This window comes from Vitis riparia, unplaced genomic scaffold (assembly GCF_004353265.1).
Source record: "Vitis riparia cultivar Riparia Gloire de Montpellier isolate 1030 unplaced genomic scaffold, EGFV_Vit.rip_1.0 scaffold824_pilon_pilon, whole genome shotgun sequence".
NCBI classification, from domain to species: domain Eukaryota; kingdom Viridiplantae; phylum Streptophyta; class Magnoliopsida; order Vitales; family Vitaceae; genus Vitis; species Vitis riparia.
Window position 1 is genome coordinate 71358 of NW_023269803.1, and position 15511 is coordinate 86868.

Below are 15511 nucleotides of genomic sequence, written 5' to 3' on the forward strand. Positions count from 1 at the left end.
ACATACTTTTCCAAAACTTAAAGAGTCATTTTTTTTAGGGTTTTAGTTTCTTATTTTATTTTCCCTTAAAAAATAAAAAATAAGTGGTGATTTCAATTTTTACAAAAATACAATTTTTCATTAAAAGAGAATGAGCCTTGCCATCAAGTGGGGACACACGTGAAAAATGCAGGTCCACAGTGACTTGAACCCATATGGGCTTCTAATTAATTCATTAGCCCAATTTAAAGACCTTATTCATTTAATTGGGACACAATGGGCTAGATTAAGGTCTCTACATTGGGCTACTTAATTCATTCAAACCCATCAAGACTATTATTTAATTGGAATACAATGGGCTAGATTAAGTGACTCGAGTCAAAGATTGGCTCAAGTCACTTAAGACTAAAAGGAGGACTATATAAACCCCTTTAGGTATTCATTTTTTTTTTTTTTTTTTTTTTTTTTTGACGATTGTCTTCTAGAGAAAGCTTCCATCCTCTTATTCTCAAAAAGGTTATGCAACCACCCTACACAAGTGCCAATGTCCAGAGAACAAGTGATTGGGTGGAAGATTATCACAGTAAATGAGATTGTTCTTTTACTTCGATCAAAATCTAGATCTAGGAACATCTAGATCAAAGGTCCATTTTTTAAGCCTTAGCTCTATAGTTTTTTTTTTTATTTTTTTATTTTTTTTTTCCGCTTCTATTGTATATATCTAGTAACCCTAGGTTAATTAGTCTGTAGGGAATCCCAAATCACTTTGTTTCTTATCCTATGATCAAATTAGGTGCATGAAAACTACCTAGAGCATCTAGATCCTAGCAACAAAAGTAACAAGACATCGTTTTTTAATAAATAAGATTTAGATTAGTGTTTTAGAAAACTTTACCTCTAATTTGGATGCTCTTAAATCAATTTCATCAAAAGAAAACAAAATCTAAAGCCTTTGGAAGTCTCATACACCCAAGATCTTCTATTGTATGGCTTGTCCTTTGTTTCTTAGCACTCAAATGGTGAGGGGTTTAGGAAGATGGAGGCTAAGGCTCTTTCTCTTTGGATAATGGAAGACTAAAAGGGTTAGAAACCCTAAAGGGGTATTTATAAGGTTTCTACCTAGGTTTAATGACTTAAGTCCACATTGGTTTGGGTCACTTAATCTAGCCCAAATTGGGTCCTAATTAATTAATTAACCCTATGGGGCTATCTAATTAATCAATTAGCCTAATCTAGAGATATTGTTCACTAACCCTTGTGCAATGACCAAAATGCCCTTATGTACATAAGTAAACTAAGAGTCGATCTAACCCTCATAAAAACAAAGTATATGAACTCGAGTAGGGACCACTGAGACTTATAAGACAATACTAGCTCCCTTAGAATCAAATTCTAAAGTTGATTCAACATCTCACTAGAGAGAATCAACTACACTCTAATACCCTATGTAAATAACAACTCGGGTTTCATGACCCATAATTCATTGAATACAATCTCCTCATGAATTATTGTTCGTAGTCTAATTATATATTAATTCGGTCTTAAGTTCTTAATGAATTTTGCATATGCTAAAGTTTAATATTGAGTGATAAACAAATAAGATTATAAATGGAAAAGAACTAATATTTGGATGGATAAAATAGGTGACTTTCGACTTAATCCATTGATATAGAAAATACACAAAGGTTAAAAGACCAAAATGTACGAGAGGTTTTCACAACTTTTTGTCATGGACTGAGTTCATCGTAAGTGCTTAACAATAATTTAGCAACTCAAGATGCTTGAAATTTTTATCCTATCAATGCAAAGCAAAGTCAAGTAATTCGAAGCTAGATGAGAAAATGAAATGAGATTCACATAGTTTAGGAAAATGGAAGCATATTATACCAAGGAAGCTTTACAGGGATCTCAATACTTTGTGCCTATTGAAATCACCTATTTATTGTCACTCAAAGAATGTCCTAGATCTTAATTTTTTAAGACTCTCTCTTTATCTTTATATCTCTCTCTCTCTTTTCTGTCTTTTTCTCTATATACATATATAATCGAGATTGAATTGCATACTATCAAATGAGTCGACAAAATTTTGAGCAGTCATAAACCATCTATTCAAAGTTCCTAACAACTATAAATATTCAAGTGAAGGCTTATTTGTACAATGCATGACCTTAATCTATATTAGCTCATGAAGTTGATTGAATTTTAACTTGATTTTTCACTTTGAGCACCTAAAGAATCAATGAAGACTTTAAAAATACTTTAATTTGCTTTGACAAATCAACATAAATGATGGAAGTTACTATGATGTGGATTGCTTACATCAAGATGAACTGAGTAACTATTTGTTTTGCTAAGATAGCTAACATTTGATAATTAGGCATGAACTTTTTTGCATTCTTTATTTTCATTTTGGATGGTTTTTATTTATTTTTATTAATATTTATGTTTTTACGCATATTAAAATTGAATTGGACATTTCAGAGCATCTTATGTGACACTAGTTTATTAGAAACTATGATAAGCTATTTATTCTTCTTAAAAGGAATGAAGGAATATAAAGTGTTATTGCATATACAAAAGAAAGGCTACTTTTTGAGTGAGAGAACAAAATTTGAATATTGGTGATGATCTCTATTGGATTATGGTCAACAATGCTCCCTTCGAATAGTTTTCCTCACACCAGATGGACTAGCAAAAAGTTGTGTTCAAATCTTTGTTTGGGTAAGCCCCTCAAATTGCTACATTAGCTTAGGGAGAATTTTTGGCAAAGTTTTTGTAAGAGCTAAATTGCATTTCCTTGTGGCTATTTGTGGTCTTTATAATGGGAAGTTTGTAATGCTACTCTTGCTTTCATGATTGCCCATTATTGTCGCTTTAATGTGCAACACTCAAATCATTGACTATCTGTAACAGTTACTCATTTACTGCATGTAACAACTCCTTGGCTACTCTATGGGAAAAGCATAACTGTCTTATTCATGGCGTTTGGTTATTCAAACGAATAATGCCTTAGCCAAGTGCTATGATGCCCAGAGAATTCATTCAGTGTGGACCCGTATTTTCCATGTGCGTTCCCACTCAATCGACAAGACTCACTTTTTAAGGTGAAATTTTATTTTTGGAAAATTCGAAGTCGTCACTTATTTTATTTTATTTTAAAAGGGAAAATAAAATAAGAAAGAAAAACCTAAAGAAGTGAATCCATAGTCTTAGAAAAAATGTGTCTTTTAAAAACCCGGGTCTAGGTCCGGGAATCAGATTACTTATTGAGAAGGTACCTCGAAGAGGTAGCATCCCTCTAAAAACTAAAAAGGTCTTTACTGTCTAAGTCAAGGGAAAAGTGGCAATTAATCAATTGATTGAGGGTACCTAGGTAGGCTTAGATGATTTCGAAACTAGCATGCCAAAAAAAGAAATCAAATCACAATCGTAAAGGAAGGTTAGGATGTGTACCTGGACTACTTCTGAAGCACTATTATATGACATTAAAGTTAGCACATAAATATAGCACACAAAATGTATTTTATCAGAGCAAATCAAACAAACATCTAGGCAGCCAAGAATGGAATCAGACATAGATATGGCTCACAACAACATGCATGTTCATAGAATTCCGGAAAGTAAGTGATAGAGAGCGTACCTGGATAACATGCATAATTTATAAGATTCCTCCAAAAATGCTAGAGTGGTTAGGATAAGTATAAATTATATAACATCTTTATTATGTCTAATATATAGTACCAAAGCCAAAATTGAGCCAAGGTAAGTCAAATGACTTAAAAAATAAATAACAATTTCAAGCAAAGTACAAAATCATCAGCATGTAATTAGAAAATGAAGCATCATAAAACAATTTCTAAAATAATGTATTGGAGTGGAATTTAATTACAAAAAAAATTCAAGAAACAACCCCTACACATTTAGAACAACATACCAAAAACCAAATACTCATTCAAATGATAGATTGCAACAAAGACACTCAAAAGTTCTACAAAGTTTAGATTAGGTAAAAAAAAAAAAAATGCATAAACAGATTTTTTAAAAATAATAAGAGATTACATAAAATCGTACAAAAAAATAACATAACGCTCAAAGTGTCTATATCACACAAAAAAATGAATCTAGGGTCGGATAGTACTAAAAAATATTTTTAAAACACTTCAGTTAATTAGATTTCTAGATTCCGTCATGTACAATAGGTGCAACTTTGAAAAATCATATCTCCCTCAAAAAAACATTTTTTTATATATATTTTATGTGTCTAAGATCAATTTCAAGAAGCCTAAAATTAAGGAAAAATATCGAATCAAATTTAAAGAGCCATTTGTTGTTTTATTTTTACAAAAATATCTCAAGTGTGCAGAACTAGGTGAAAACAGAGCCCCCTTAAAGACTTATATATATCTTCTATTCCAGAATTGCTTTCTAACTCAAACGAAATTTTAAATTCAAGTTCGAGAAGTGAGGAAAATCATACAAGTTTTGGAAATTTTTTTTAAAATATTATGAGGTTGCTGAAATGAGTTTTAAATCTAAAGGGTCAGTGGTTGAGTGAAAAATAGCAGCAAGGAAAAGTTTTGAAAAATTTTCTTATGTGGAGGTTCCATCAAGTCCCAAATTACTTTTGCATGAGTTGGTTCAATCAATTCCATTATTTTGCACCATGCAGTTTGTTCATGCTAGTTGAAAATAAAATAAAATAGTGAGAATGCATGCCATGAGGAAGATGACAACAAAAGGTTTTATGAAATCTGATTTTTTGATGAATCTAGAAACTCTTAAGAATGAAATTTGAAGGAAACTGGAATTGTTTAACAAAAGAAAGAACGGGGAGGATGGTGTGACTGTCCTTCAGAAAATGGTGAGTGTTTTCTCTCGATGGCAGCCTGTAGGTAAGATCGTTTGTGGAGGCTGGCTGTTTCTATATTATGAATGTTGCATGCTATAACGTGGCTTTAAAGAATACGCAACCCACCCCGTTTTTTATCCTTGATACGGCTGTTAGTGGAGTCCATTCATAGCCGCAGTAGGACTGTAGCAGTGGCATGATGGGATGTATGAGCAATAGGGGCAGGATGCTTCTCCCAAACATAATCTTGTCATCACAAGGGTGTGGCGCCAAGGGAGCACCAACTGAGGAGTCCAATCAAGTCAGGATATTGAGAGTACCAGGTGACAGGCTCAACTCTATACACACATTAACCAGTTTCTAAACAAATCAAAGAAGCCATCTCAGATGACTTTAATATTACCATGCACCTAATTAACTAAGGCAAACGCCATTTTTCACATAACTGCCACTTTGTCCTCTTCAAGTTATTAGAAGTCTTTTCCTGCAGGATCTAGCTTCTTACATTGCCCATACCATGTTGAGGAAGACTAATGACAACCAACCAATTTAGAAGCAAATTGCCATGCATTAGTTCTTTCTGACCCATCAAGCCATCAACACCTCAACTTTTCATATTGCAAAAAATCACCCAGATCATCTATATCCTATTGCCTTGTAAAGGGAGAATCCCGAGTCCACAGACTTGAAGGAGAAAGGGAGCACGTAAGTCACTTTGCATTGAAACTTCTTCTGACAATATTGTTGATTTTTGAATTTTGGAGGGGTGTCATCCGACTGAATGCGTCTGTTTCCAAGTATAACCCACATTTTCACTTTCGTTGACAAGTGCCAATGACAACTGAATTCGACTCTCTGAGCCTTTACATCATATTGTCCACAAACATCCTTCAGAAACCTAATAAGTGGTTCAATAAAATTCTTAGATGATAGCGAATGCCAAACTTGATCATCACCCTTCCAGTCCTTTTCTGAATCTTTGGACACCATGACATTTGCGAGATTCGTTACTAGCCTTCACGGAAATCAAATTTGAGCCATCTCTGATATTAATACATGAGGAGCCTGAACTGTGATGGTTATGAAGGAGGTAGAATGATATTCCAATGTGTTATGTGCTAGTGGTTTTACACATGGGCCAAGTTCGAAGATTCCATGCTCCAACGGTATCCAGAGGAGTCACCACAGATAAGCACCAAAAACAGGGGAAGGTATTCAAAAACAGAGCACGGGGAATAGAAATGAAGAACTTACCTACAGGCTACCATCGAGAGAAAGCACTAGGCCTTATGAATCTCGGGCACTAAGCCTTGTGAATCTCGGGCACTAGGCCTTGTAAGTCTCATGTACTAAGCCTTGTGAATTTTGGGCACTAGGCTTTGTGAAGCTTTTAAGCATTTTTTTTTAAAGCCAAAGGGCCTGTTTTCCTACTCTGCCTACTTGGGGCTCTAGGTTTTTTGGCTTTTACATTGGTCTCTGGATGAGAAATGTTTATATAGCGAGTGAGGGCATTCCATGCTTTTATAATGGTTAAAGCATAATAAGAGCATTATAAAAAAAAGGCATAATGGAAACTTACGTTTTATTGATAGTATTTCTTTAAATTGGCTACATTTCAAGGTTGTTACATGATGTCCTATCCATATCCTCCAGGTGATATGAGCCGAACAGTCATTCCTTGACAACAATATAACCCCTTCTCAATTAGCTTGTAGTTTCCTTACACCAATTTTGGTGGTGTTTCCAAATACTTTCCTTAAAACCAAATCTTCTGGCCGAAGTGTCCTATGTTTCATCCACTTATTATACTAAGCAATTACTCTCTGTTGGGTAGGAGGATAGTTGGATAAATGCTAGCTCACTTGCTTTGTCTGCCCAGTCTAAGTGCATTTCCATGTTCTCGTAGTTATCTTCTGTCACTGAGATGGTCGATTTAGTTGTTGGCATGTCGATTGTGATTAGCATTACAACTTCCATGTCATATGCTTATGCATATGGTGTGACTCTTGTGAGTTTGCAGCTGATGGTCCGATGTGCCCATAAAACTCCGAGCAACTTGTTTACCTATTCGTCTTTGGCTCTGGATAGTCTTTTCTTGAATGTTGTTAGCAGAGCTTTGTTAGTGGCTTCCACTTGCCCATTGCTCTGAGGGAACCTTGGTGTAAAATATAAGTTTTTAATTCTCAACTGTGAGCAAAAGTTTTGAAATGCTTGACTATCAATTTGTGACCCATTGTTTGTAATTATCGCTCGGGGTATACTGAACTGACACACTATATTCTTCTAGACAAATTTTATAATATCTTTATCTTTGATAGTAGCATTTGTTTTTGCTTCCCCATTTGTTGATGTAGTCTATGGCAGTGAGAAATAATTTTTCTAGGTGACCTTAGTCGGGAATGGCCCGACTATATCCATCCCTTATTATGTGAACGATTAAGAACTAGTAACAGAGTAAGCTACTCGAATGGAAATTGAGGAATTGAAGCATATCTTTAACATTTGTCATATTTTTTGGCATACGCTTTAATGTTTGTTTTCATGGTGGGCCAATAGTACTATTCGTCCAATTTTTCTACCTGGGCTTTGACTAGGGTGAGGTAATGTGCCATGGGCTCATCTTTGCCTGATAGTCTTCTTAAATTTGGTTGACCACTAGCTATGAGTCGCTTTTGATCTTCACCCTTGTAGCAGAGAGGGTTAGGGATAAATTGAGACTAGCTATTATCGCCTCATATTTTGATTCATTTTTAGAGGTCAGAAATCCTAGTTGGATTGCTTGCTCGATTTGCTCTCCTTCTATTAGAGCTCAGAAATCTAAAAGAAGTTGTTGATATTAGAGCTCAACTAGATTAGTCAATAAATGAAATATCTTTTTGTATGCAAACATCTCGATTTCTACATCAAAATCAATAAAGGAAATGAAAGGATAGAGAACAAGATCTATTGATATATAATTGATTTTATAAAAACGAACCTTGATAAAACAAATATTTGAAACTACAAAGAGGAACAATTGTTTAAAGAGAATATAAATGTTGGTGACACTATTGTTGGATCGGGTTTTGACCATCTCATCTAAAAACCAATTGGAGTTTAATGAAGGTAGGTCAAACCTTTTATAACATTCAATATCACACCCTACAAGCCTGTTTTAAGAGTCATAATTTGATTAACCTATCCCAGGCTTAAAAGCGACATAGTTGCACCCCAACAATTATCATCTCATGTGAAAGTATATCAAACCTTTATTGGAGATATAAAGTAGCTCAAGCTTTTGTGCTTGTATCATTGAGTGGTTCAAACATTTGTTGTTAACAAAATTCGAGCCTACTTTCTCTGATGCGTAATTCATTACTGTCAACTATTTTATTTTTTAGATTTTGGTTGTTACATTAAATATTTTAATACTAATATTATGGATGATGAAAAAATAAAATATTTTGATTAAAATCTAAAGTTTTATTTTCTTAGTACATCATTTTTACATAGTAAATTGGTTTTTAACTCTCAATGTGGTGCAGTAATCAATTCATGTATCAAAATTTTCTCCACATTGTAAGGATCTATTTTGGTGATAAATCTGACCTACCTTGACTCCCAGCAACCACACTCTTAGGATGATCACCAATCACATTATACACAAGATGGTTCTTAGGATGGTAGCTAGATTTGTGTTCTTTTGATATATTTTTAGTTTCCTCTTCTACTTCACATTCATTTGGAAAACTACAGATTTTCTACAGTCACTGGCTTTTAAATTGTTCTCTCTCAACTGACATATCAAAAAGTCCATTTTAGTCTATAGGGACAATACTCTCCACAGGATGACCAATCACATTTTAAGGTCTTCCATTTTTATCCAGCAAAGACTTGAGATTTATTAGTCACTTCTGAATTGTTATTGCTCTTAACCAAGGCCACAAAAAGTCCATCATTTTCATCTCTAGCATAACGACAAACAATGATAAGCTCAACCAACCGTCAACTTTGTGATCAAATTATGACTCTATAAACTTCACTTTTTGAAGGAGTGATAGCGCAGAAAATCTGTTTCATGTTGAATAGGATTGCGCAAATTACGAGCAAAGCTTGGGATTTGAATACATGAAAGTTGTATTGTCACAAATCTAGTGCAGAAAAAAAAGTAAAAAAGAAAAGAAAAGAAAAAAACATTGATTACCCTCCTTGAAAAGTAGATCCAATTGAAAGCATTTATAACATCACAGTGCCCTTAACCATGGAAATAGAGATAGAAAGATGGGGGATGTTGCTGTCAACCCTCTCACACATCACCATCAATACTGCTCCAAAGCACATGATCACATTTCCACCCACTCCTAATTTTCTACACAACCAAACAAGTTGCCTAAAGAGAATATAAATACAAAGCATCTTCATTTTGCTTCTGATTGGCACCATGTGACCTCTCCTACCATTTTAATTAAGTCGATTCAGCAGCTCCATAACTCTGCTTTCTTCACCTTTGATATACTCTCAAGCACTCCTGATGGTGAGACGTGTCCCATCACTGTCACCCTTTTGGTCTCTAGGTCTATGCTGAATGATGTCACTCCTAATAAAAGGCAAAATTGTATTAGCTTTCCACAATCAAAATTAGCAGTCCCACTTTTTAGTTGTTAGATTGTATTTTTCAATTGTAATATACTTGTTGTCAACAGAAGGAAAGTGCTTTTCAGAAAACAATTTGTTACTGAAATATTTTATTAGGAATAACCAGAGCATCTTTGAAAAAGAATCCAACATCTGCACAACCCTTCCTTTACAAAATTTAAATTCAATCATTTATACTTGGAAGTCAAGTAATATAGAAGCTGAAAATGGGGTTGAGATTGTGTGAAGTTTGGAGGGTTAGATGTAGTGATTGAGAGATAAAAAAAATGACCAGTTGCCAAATTAAATTGGGTCCATGGTTCAAATTCAGATATATTTGGGTTGGTCACCAAATTAAAGAAAAAAAGGTGATGCAAATTTCTGAATTTAAAAGTAGTGACATTGCATACAATTGAATGCAAGATGTTGGAATTATATCCAACTCCAAGCAACAAATACCTACCTTCCATTTTAGATAAGTGTTTCTTCACTTTACCAGCACAACCTTGGCAATGAAGGGAAACTCTCATCACAACCACCTGCAGCAGCAAACATTTGATTAAAAGAAAAAGCTCATATTAAAAATAAAAAAATTATCAGATTAAAAAAAAAAAATTTTAAGAGGGAAAATAGATTTTTTTATTTACATTTAAAATCTTTTTTTGGCAATGCATGTATAATGAAATAATCTTAATTTTATAAAAGGACATGTTAAGCAACTTTGTAATTAAAAAATATTTGAAAATTTCCTTTTTCTTTTTTGGGTTTTTCCTTCTAAAAGAAGAACATCTTTAAAAGATTATTTCATTCCTTCTATCAAACATAGACAAATATTTAAGATTTAACTTTTTTTTTAAAAAAAAAAACTTTTTTCAATACAAATAAGGAAGAAAACAAAATCCACAAGGCTCTTGTGCATATAGGCCAAGGTTGTGCCTCCAAAAAAAGGGTAAAAATGGATGATGTGATTTATCTGAATGTACTATTGGTAGAATGGGTAGAACAGTATTGCAGTGCTAACTAGCATGGCCACCTTCAATTTCATTAATAATAGTTTCTGATTGCAGTACAAAATCTAATAAAGCATTAATATGTGGAATACTTACTATACTCACAGATGGAAAAGAGATGAGAGCTACTCAAAGTTCAATTCATGGGATATGCATGCAACTCACCTCTCTACTGAAAATGACAGCACATATTGCCTCATACCATTCCCAACTGTTTCCAACAGGCCCTTAATGCCCAGTTTCTAGCTTCCACCACCGGTGAAACACCATTATAACAGTGTGCTACCCTACTTCTACCCCATACTGGAGTTTCCTCAAGAACTTAATACTTCGCAATATGAAGAAATATATCACATTCTGGGGCAGGATTGGATGCTCCCCCAACATAAGGGATAATGATAGTCAGTCATAGATCATGGTATTTGGTCTATTTTTGGACAGTTGAGTTCATCATCTGTAGTTATATTTTTGGGTAGAAATAAAAATTTTAGTTGGAATTAGTGAAGTGGTTGAAATGCTAATGTGTAGAAAATGGTGAAACTACTTTGCATATGATCATAAACCTGACCTGGAAAACATGATCCAATGAAGGTGTTGAAGAAGGTGGATGGAAGGGCATTGGTTCCGCACTGGACGATGGCCCCTTTTCATGGCTGGCACAAGAACAGATCTCTTAGCAGCAGGAGTGAAGCGATGAGATTCAACCAGTCTGGAGTACTTGGCATTATTGATTAGTCTTGAGTGATCAACCAGTGTTCTGTCTGGCCTTCTTGGCACGATCACCGAACGTGGATCACCCGGAATGCAGACTGCAGTTGCTGCCGGAGAGTGGCACATAAGCCCTCTCATCTTCTTGCTTGTCTTGAGGTTCATGCCTATTGATCGAAGTGAAGAGGAGGAGGAGGAGGGTATTTGAAGGATATATCCCTATTGAAGGCAAGGCTGTTGAGAATAGTGAAGAGTAATAGCATTTGAAGGAGTAAAATAGGAGGATCATGCTGCCTTTATGGCTTTAGCTAACAGTAGTGGGCTGGCAGGGGTAAATATATCTCTACCCAGTACTTGTGTTCTGATGGATTCCAGCACATGTCTTTGTCCTTCTTAGATGCCACTGGTTAATATTGCTGAGAGACTGACTGAATAATTATCATAAATATTATGCAGAAAGACTAAACTAAACTAAACACACTTCATTTTCAGTACAACCCCCTTGTACTTACAATGTCACAAAATTCCCAGCTCAAAAGATTTATAACCATATCTTATTTCTTGTTTGAGTACAAACCTTTGTACTTATCACCTCACAAACTTGTGTCAAAGATTTATAATGAAATCGTATTAGGCTTTAACTAAAATTCATTTGAAAATACATCAATTCTCTCATTACACTTGATTTTTCTCAATCAAATTAGCAGCCTAATATGCTATTAAATCCAGATACAAGTAAGAAGGACTTTGCTTTAGATAGAATATTAGACATACATTATTGGTATATTATGTAATTCTTATCCAAGTTTATAGCTTAACAAATTTAGTAGCAATGGCACCAAGGTTATGGGCCTTTATGTTGACATTTTTACAATCCTCAACCTTGCAATCATCACTCTCAACCATCACTGCAATGAGTGGGCTCCATTTAGGTACAGGCAATTTGCATATCCGCCTGCTGCTTACCAGAAGTCTCAAGTAACTAAAGTTCCACACCAAATATATTTTGGGCAATTTGACTGGAAGGCATATGGTGGTTATCTGGGTTAATGCTGTAAAATTAGGAACCAAAATTGTAAGTATAATGTACTAAAATTCAGCATTACTTGTGTTTTGAGCCATATAGTTAACTTGAACAAGTGAAGCCCAAATGGAGTAAACATTCAACAAAGGCTTCATGGCTCTTCCTCATCCACTTTCTACCAGGTGCTAAGATCAATCTTTCATTGTGACTGTATTTTAACCCTAATGAAAATATTATGATACCAAATAGGTATTATGCCAAGTTTTTTAGTTTGATTATAATTTGTACCCTAATCACTTTTCTCTTAATCGCATCCCTCTATCCCGATCATTTTTCGTACCTTAATTATATTCTTCATATTTTAGTCATATTATTATTTTATATGTTTATATTGTCGGAAGAATATATATATTGTTTATTATTAAAAACTGCATTTTATTACCAAAAATTAGGAAAAATATTTGATTCTTTAAAGCAATTTATTTTATGTACTTCATATACTAATTAAATTAAAATGTTTTGAGAGCCAGACTGAACATTGTTAATATTGTTCCCATCATTGATACATAGAGTTCTGGGTTGGTTGTCATTAAATCAGAGAGGCAAGGGTATTTTGGTCGTGAAAAAATTAAATTGCTGATTAAAGTTAATAACCAAGATGATAGAGAAAGGAAGCAGACTGAATTTACAGAGAAAATGATGGTCAAAAGGAATAGAGGTTACAGAAGGAAAAATTTCAGTTAAGTAGCAGTGCAATAAATGAGTTAGGAAAGGTAAGATTCTGTCCTTTCTGAGCTCCTAGCAAGTAGCAACTAATTTCTTTTACCTTCTTTTCTTTTGGCCTCTGAGAACTGAGGAAAAAAAGAAAACAGATATTTATGTTGAAATTTCTTTTAGGTTGAAATTTCTCTCTCCTACGCATCATTAATGTTGGTTCTTGTTCCCCCATCCGAACAATAAATTTTTTTTTCTTTCTTTTTCTCATAATTCCAAATTTCAGTTGTGGATATAAGAGAGAGAGAGAGAGAGAGAGAGAGAGAGAGGATAAAGAAGGTTTAAGCTTGTTTTTAAAAATTGAATTTTTTCTTTAACTTAATTAAAGATAATTTTAAAATCAAATTTAAGCAAATATGACTAAATAGATTCACATATGAAAATAACTCTTAATTATTCTTTAAAATTAGTTCTCTATTTTACTTTGTTTTTAAAAATTATTTTAAAAGAACAATGTCCAAATGGTGTTAGAAATTTTTAAAAACGATTTTCTATTTTTAAAAACAGAAAAGTTTTTAAATCATACAGTCAAACAGACTCTAATAAATTTCGAATAGTGTAATTTGAAATTATTTTTATTTTTTTACTTTAATTACACATTGAAATTGAAGTCAAAATGTACTTTTAATAAATAATTAAAATTGGTATTATAAATTTTTATGAAATGTAAAATACCTTTGTATATAAAGAAAGAAGGATTTTTATGAAATACAATATTTAAAGAAAAGTCTTTAAATTCTTACAATTCAATCCAAACAAAGCATAAGGTAGCTGGGTTCATCCCACTTAACAATAATGCCCAATTAATGGTCATATGCATTCATGGCAATAGATGAAACTTATCTCTCAAGTTGACACTCCTAACCAAGGTTATCGTAAGCCTATACATAGGCATTATTCTATCCAATTCGATAACAGTAACCTTAGTCGTCAATTGTTAAGTTGGGTGCTCTCTCTCTCTCTCTCTCTCTCTCTCTCTCTCTCTCTCTCTCTCTCCTCTCTCTCTCTCTCTCTCTCTCTCTCTCTCTCTCTCTCTCTCTCTCTCTCTCTCCATTGTCTCACATCTCTCCCAACTAATTTACTAGTAAGAGTCTGCCACATTCCAAGGTATGGAACCATGATTCAACTTAATATAAAAAATAGTCCATCTTGATAGAACTCGAAGTATGAACTATGAAAGAGGTTATAATGTTTGAATTAATTAGATTATGATTCATATCTCATTACATCCTAATTTTTCGTTAAACTTAAAAATTTTCTTCCTGCTTTTGGTGTTTTAACATTGGTATTGTTCAACTTAGTCAATTGTACATACTTTACCCTGAGACATATGTGAATGCCCAATCTTATATCATAACAAAGATACTTTATCCTTCTTCCTTTAAAGCCTTTCACTTAGGCACTATTTTTTCCCGTTAATTTTACAAGGCTACCTTTCATGGTGCCTTATGCCTCAAGCACTAACTTTCATGTTGCTCATGTAGCAACCAAGTTAGTCACAACATAATAGTTCATGATATGCCAACAATTGAAGAATCACATAGCTTTCACACTATCTAAGCACTTCAATGAAATCGTGACAACAAGTTTCAACATAACAATCATGTTTTGACATGCTCAATTTTGGAATATCTTGAAAAATCCATCCTAATCCTTGGATCACAAGGTTGCATGCATATATCAACCCAGGGATACTAGATCTAAGGTAACATAAGCCTTCAAACATACAATTTAAATCTAGGGCTAAAAAAACTTTACCTTTGATCTAAATATTTTGACACTAAATCCTATTGAGGAAGTGGATCTTGAATACCTCGAAATCTCATATCAAACAAGCATAAAAAGCAAGGGAAAAATAACGATTCTAAAAAAAATTAAACAAGATTACATATATAAAAATAAGTTTTTGAATAGCTTTTAAGTTCAAATCATTATCTTTTAACTTAGATGTTAATCCCCTATTTGAGGAATAATGTTTAAATCTAGTGAAGAATAAAACAAAAAGAGGATAAAATGTGCATAAATAAAAGTGAATAGAAACCCAAAGATCCAAGAATAATTGAAACAAGGAAAAGAAGTCTAAATACACAAGAAAATATGAAGAAACAAGGAAAAGAGGCATTTTGATGCAAGAATAGATTACGTAGCGATGTAGATCCCTAGCAATGGAATGCATTTAATTGTATGAACATTGCTTTTAATTTTTCAATAGAAGATCATTCATAGTTTAGTTAAATTGAATGCATGGTGTTAATATGATCATGAGTAGCACACCAATTTTGAGTTCTAATAAGTTGCATGAAAGATCTAAGTCATGGGTTCCTTGTAAGTAGATGAGTCACTCATACCTGATTTATGAACTTGGGCAACTCTTTTGAGGCTATAGTGTACTACCTCCTAACTGAGGGGATGAATTGTCTTAGTCATCGAGATGAGTTCCCATAGTGAGTGCACTATTATATATGGTTAAATATTGGATAAAACTTATAGTAAGTCATGACATAGGCTGTCAAGTAGTCATGGCTTCACCAAGCTACTATGCTTGATGGACTC

The 15511-nt window shown here is 33.7% G+C and overlaps 1 protein-coding gene across 1 annotated transcript; it reads right to left on the bottom strand.

The window, feature by feature from the left end:
* Nucleotides 1-8976: 8976 nt before the first annotated feature.
* On the bottom strand, nt 8977-11079 carry LOC117910718 (protein SODIUM POTASSIUM ROOT DEFECTIVE 1-like). The gene is made up of 3 exons (XM_034824834.1): nt 11021-11079; nt 9906-9981; nt 8977-9404 (listed from the first exon to the last, which is right to left on the bottom strand). The coding sequence occupies exons 1-3, from the start codon at nt 11069-11071 to the stop codon at nt 9283-9285; spliced, it is 249 nt and encodes an 82-aa protein (XP_034680725.1). The 5' UTR covers nt 11072-11079; the 3' UTR covers nt 8977-9282.
* Nucleotides 11080-15511: the final 4432 nt, after the last annotated feature.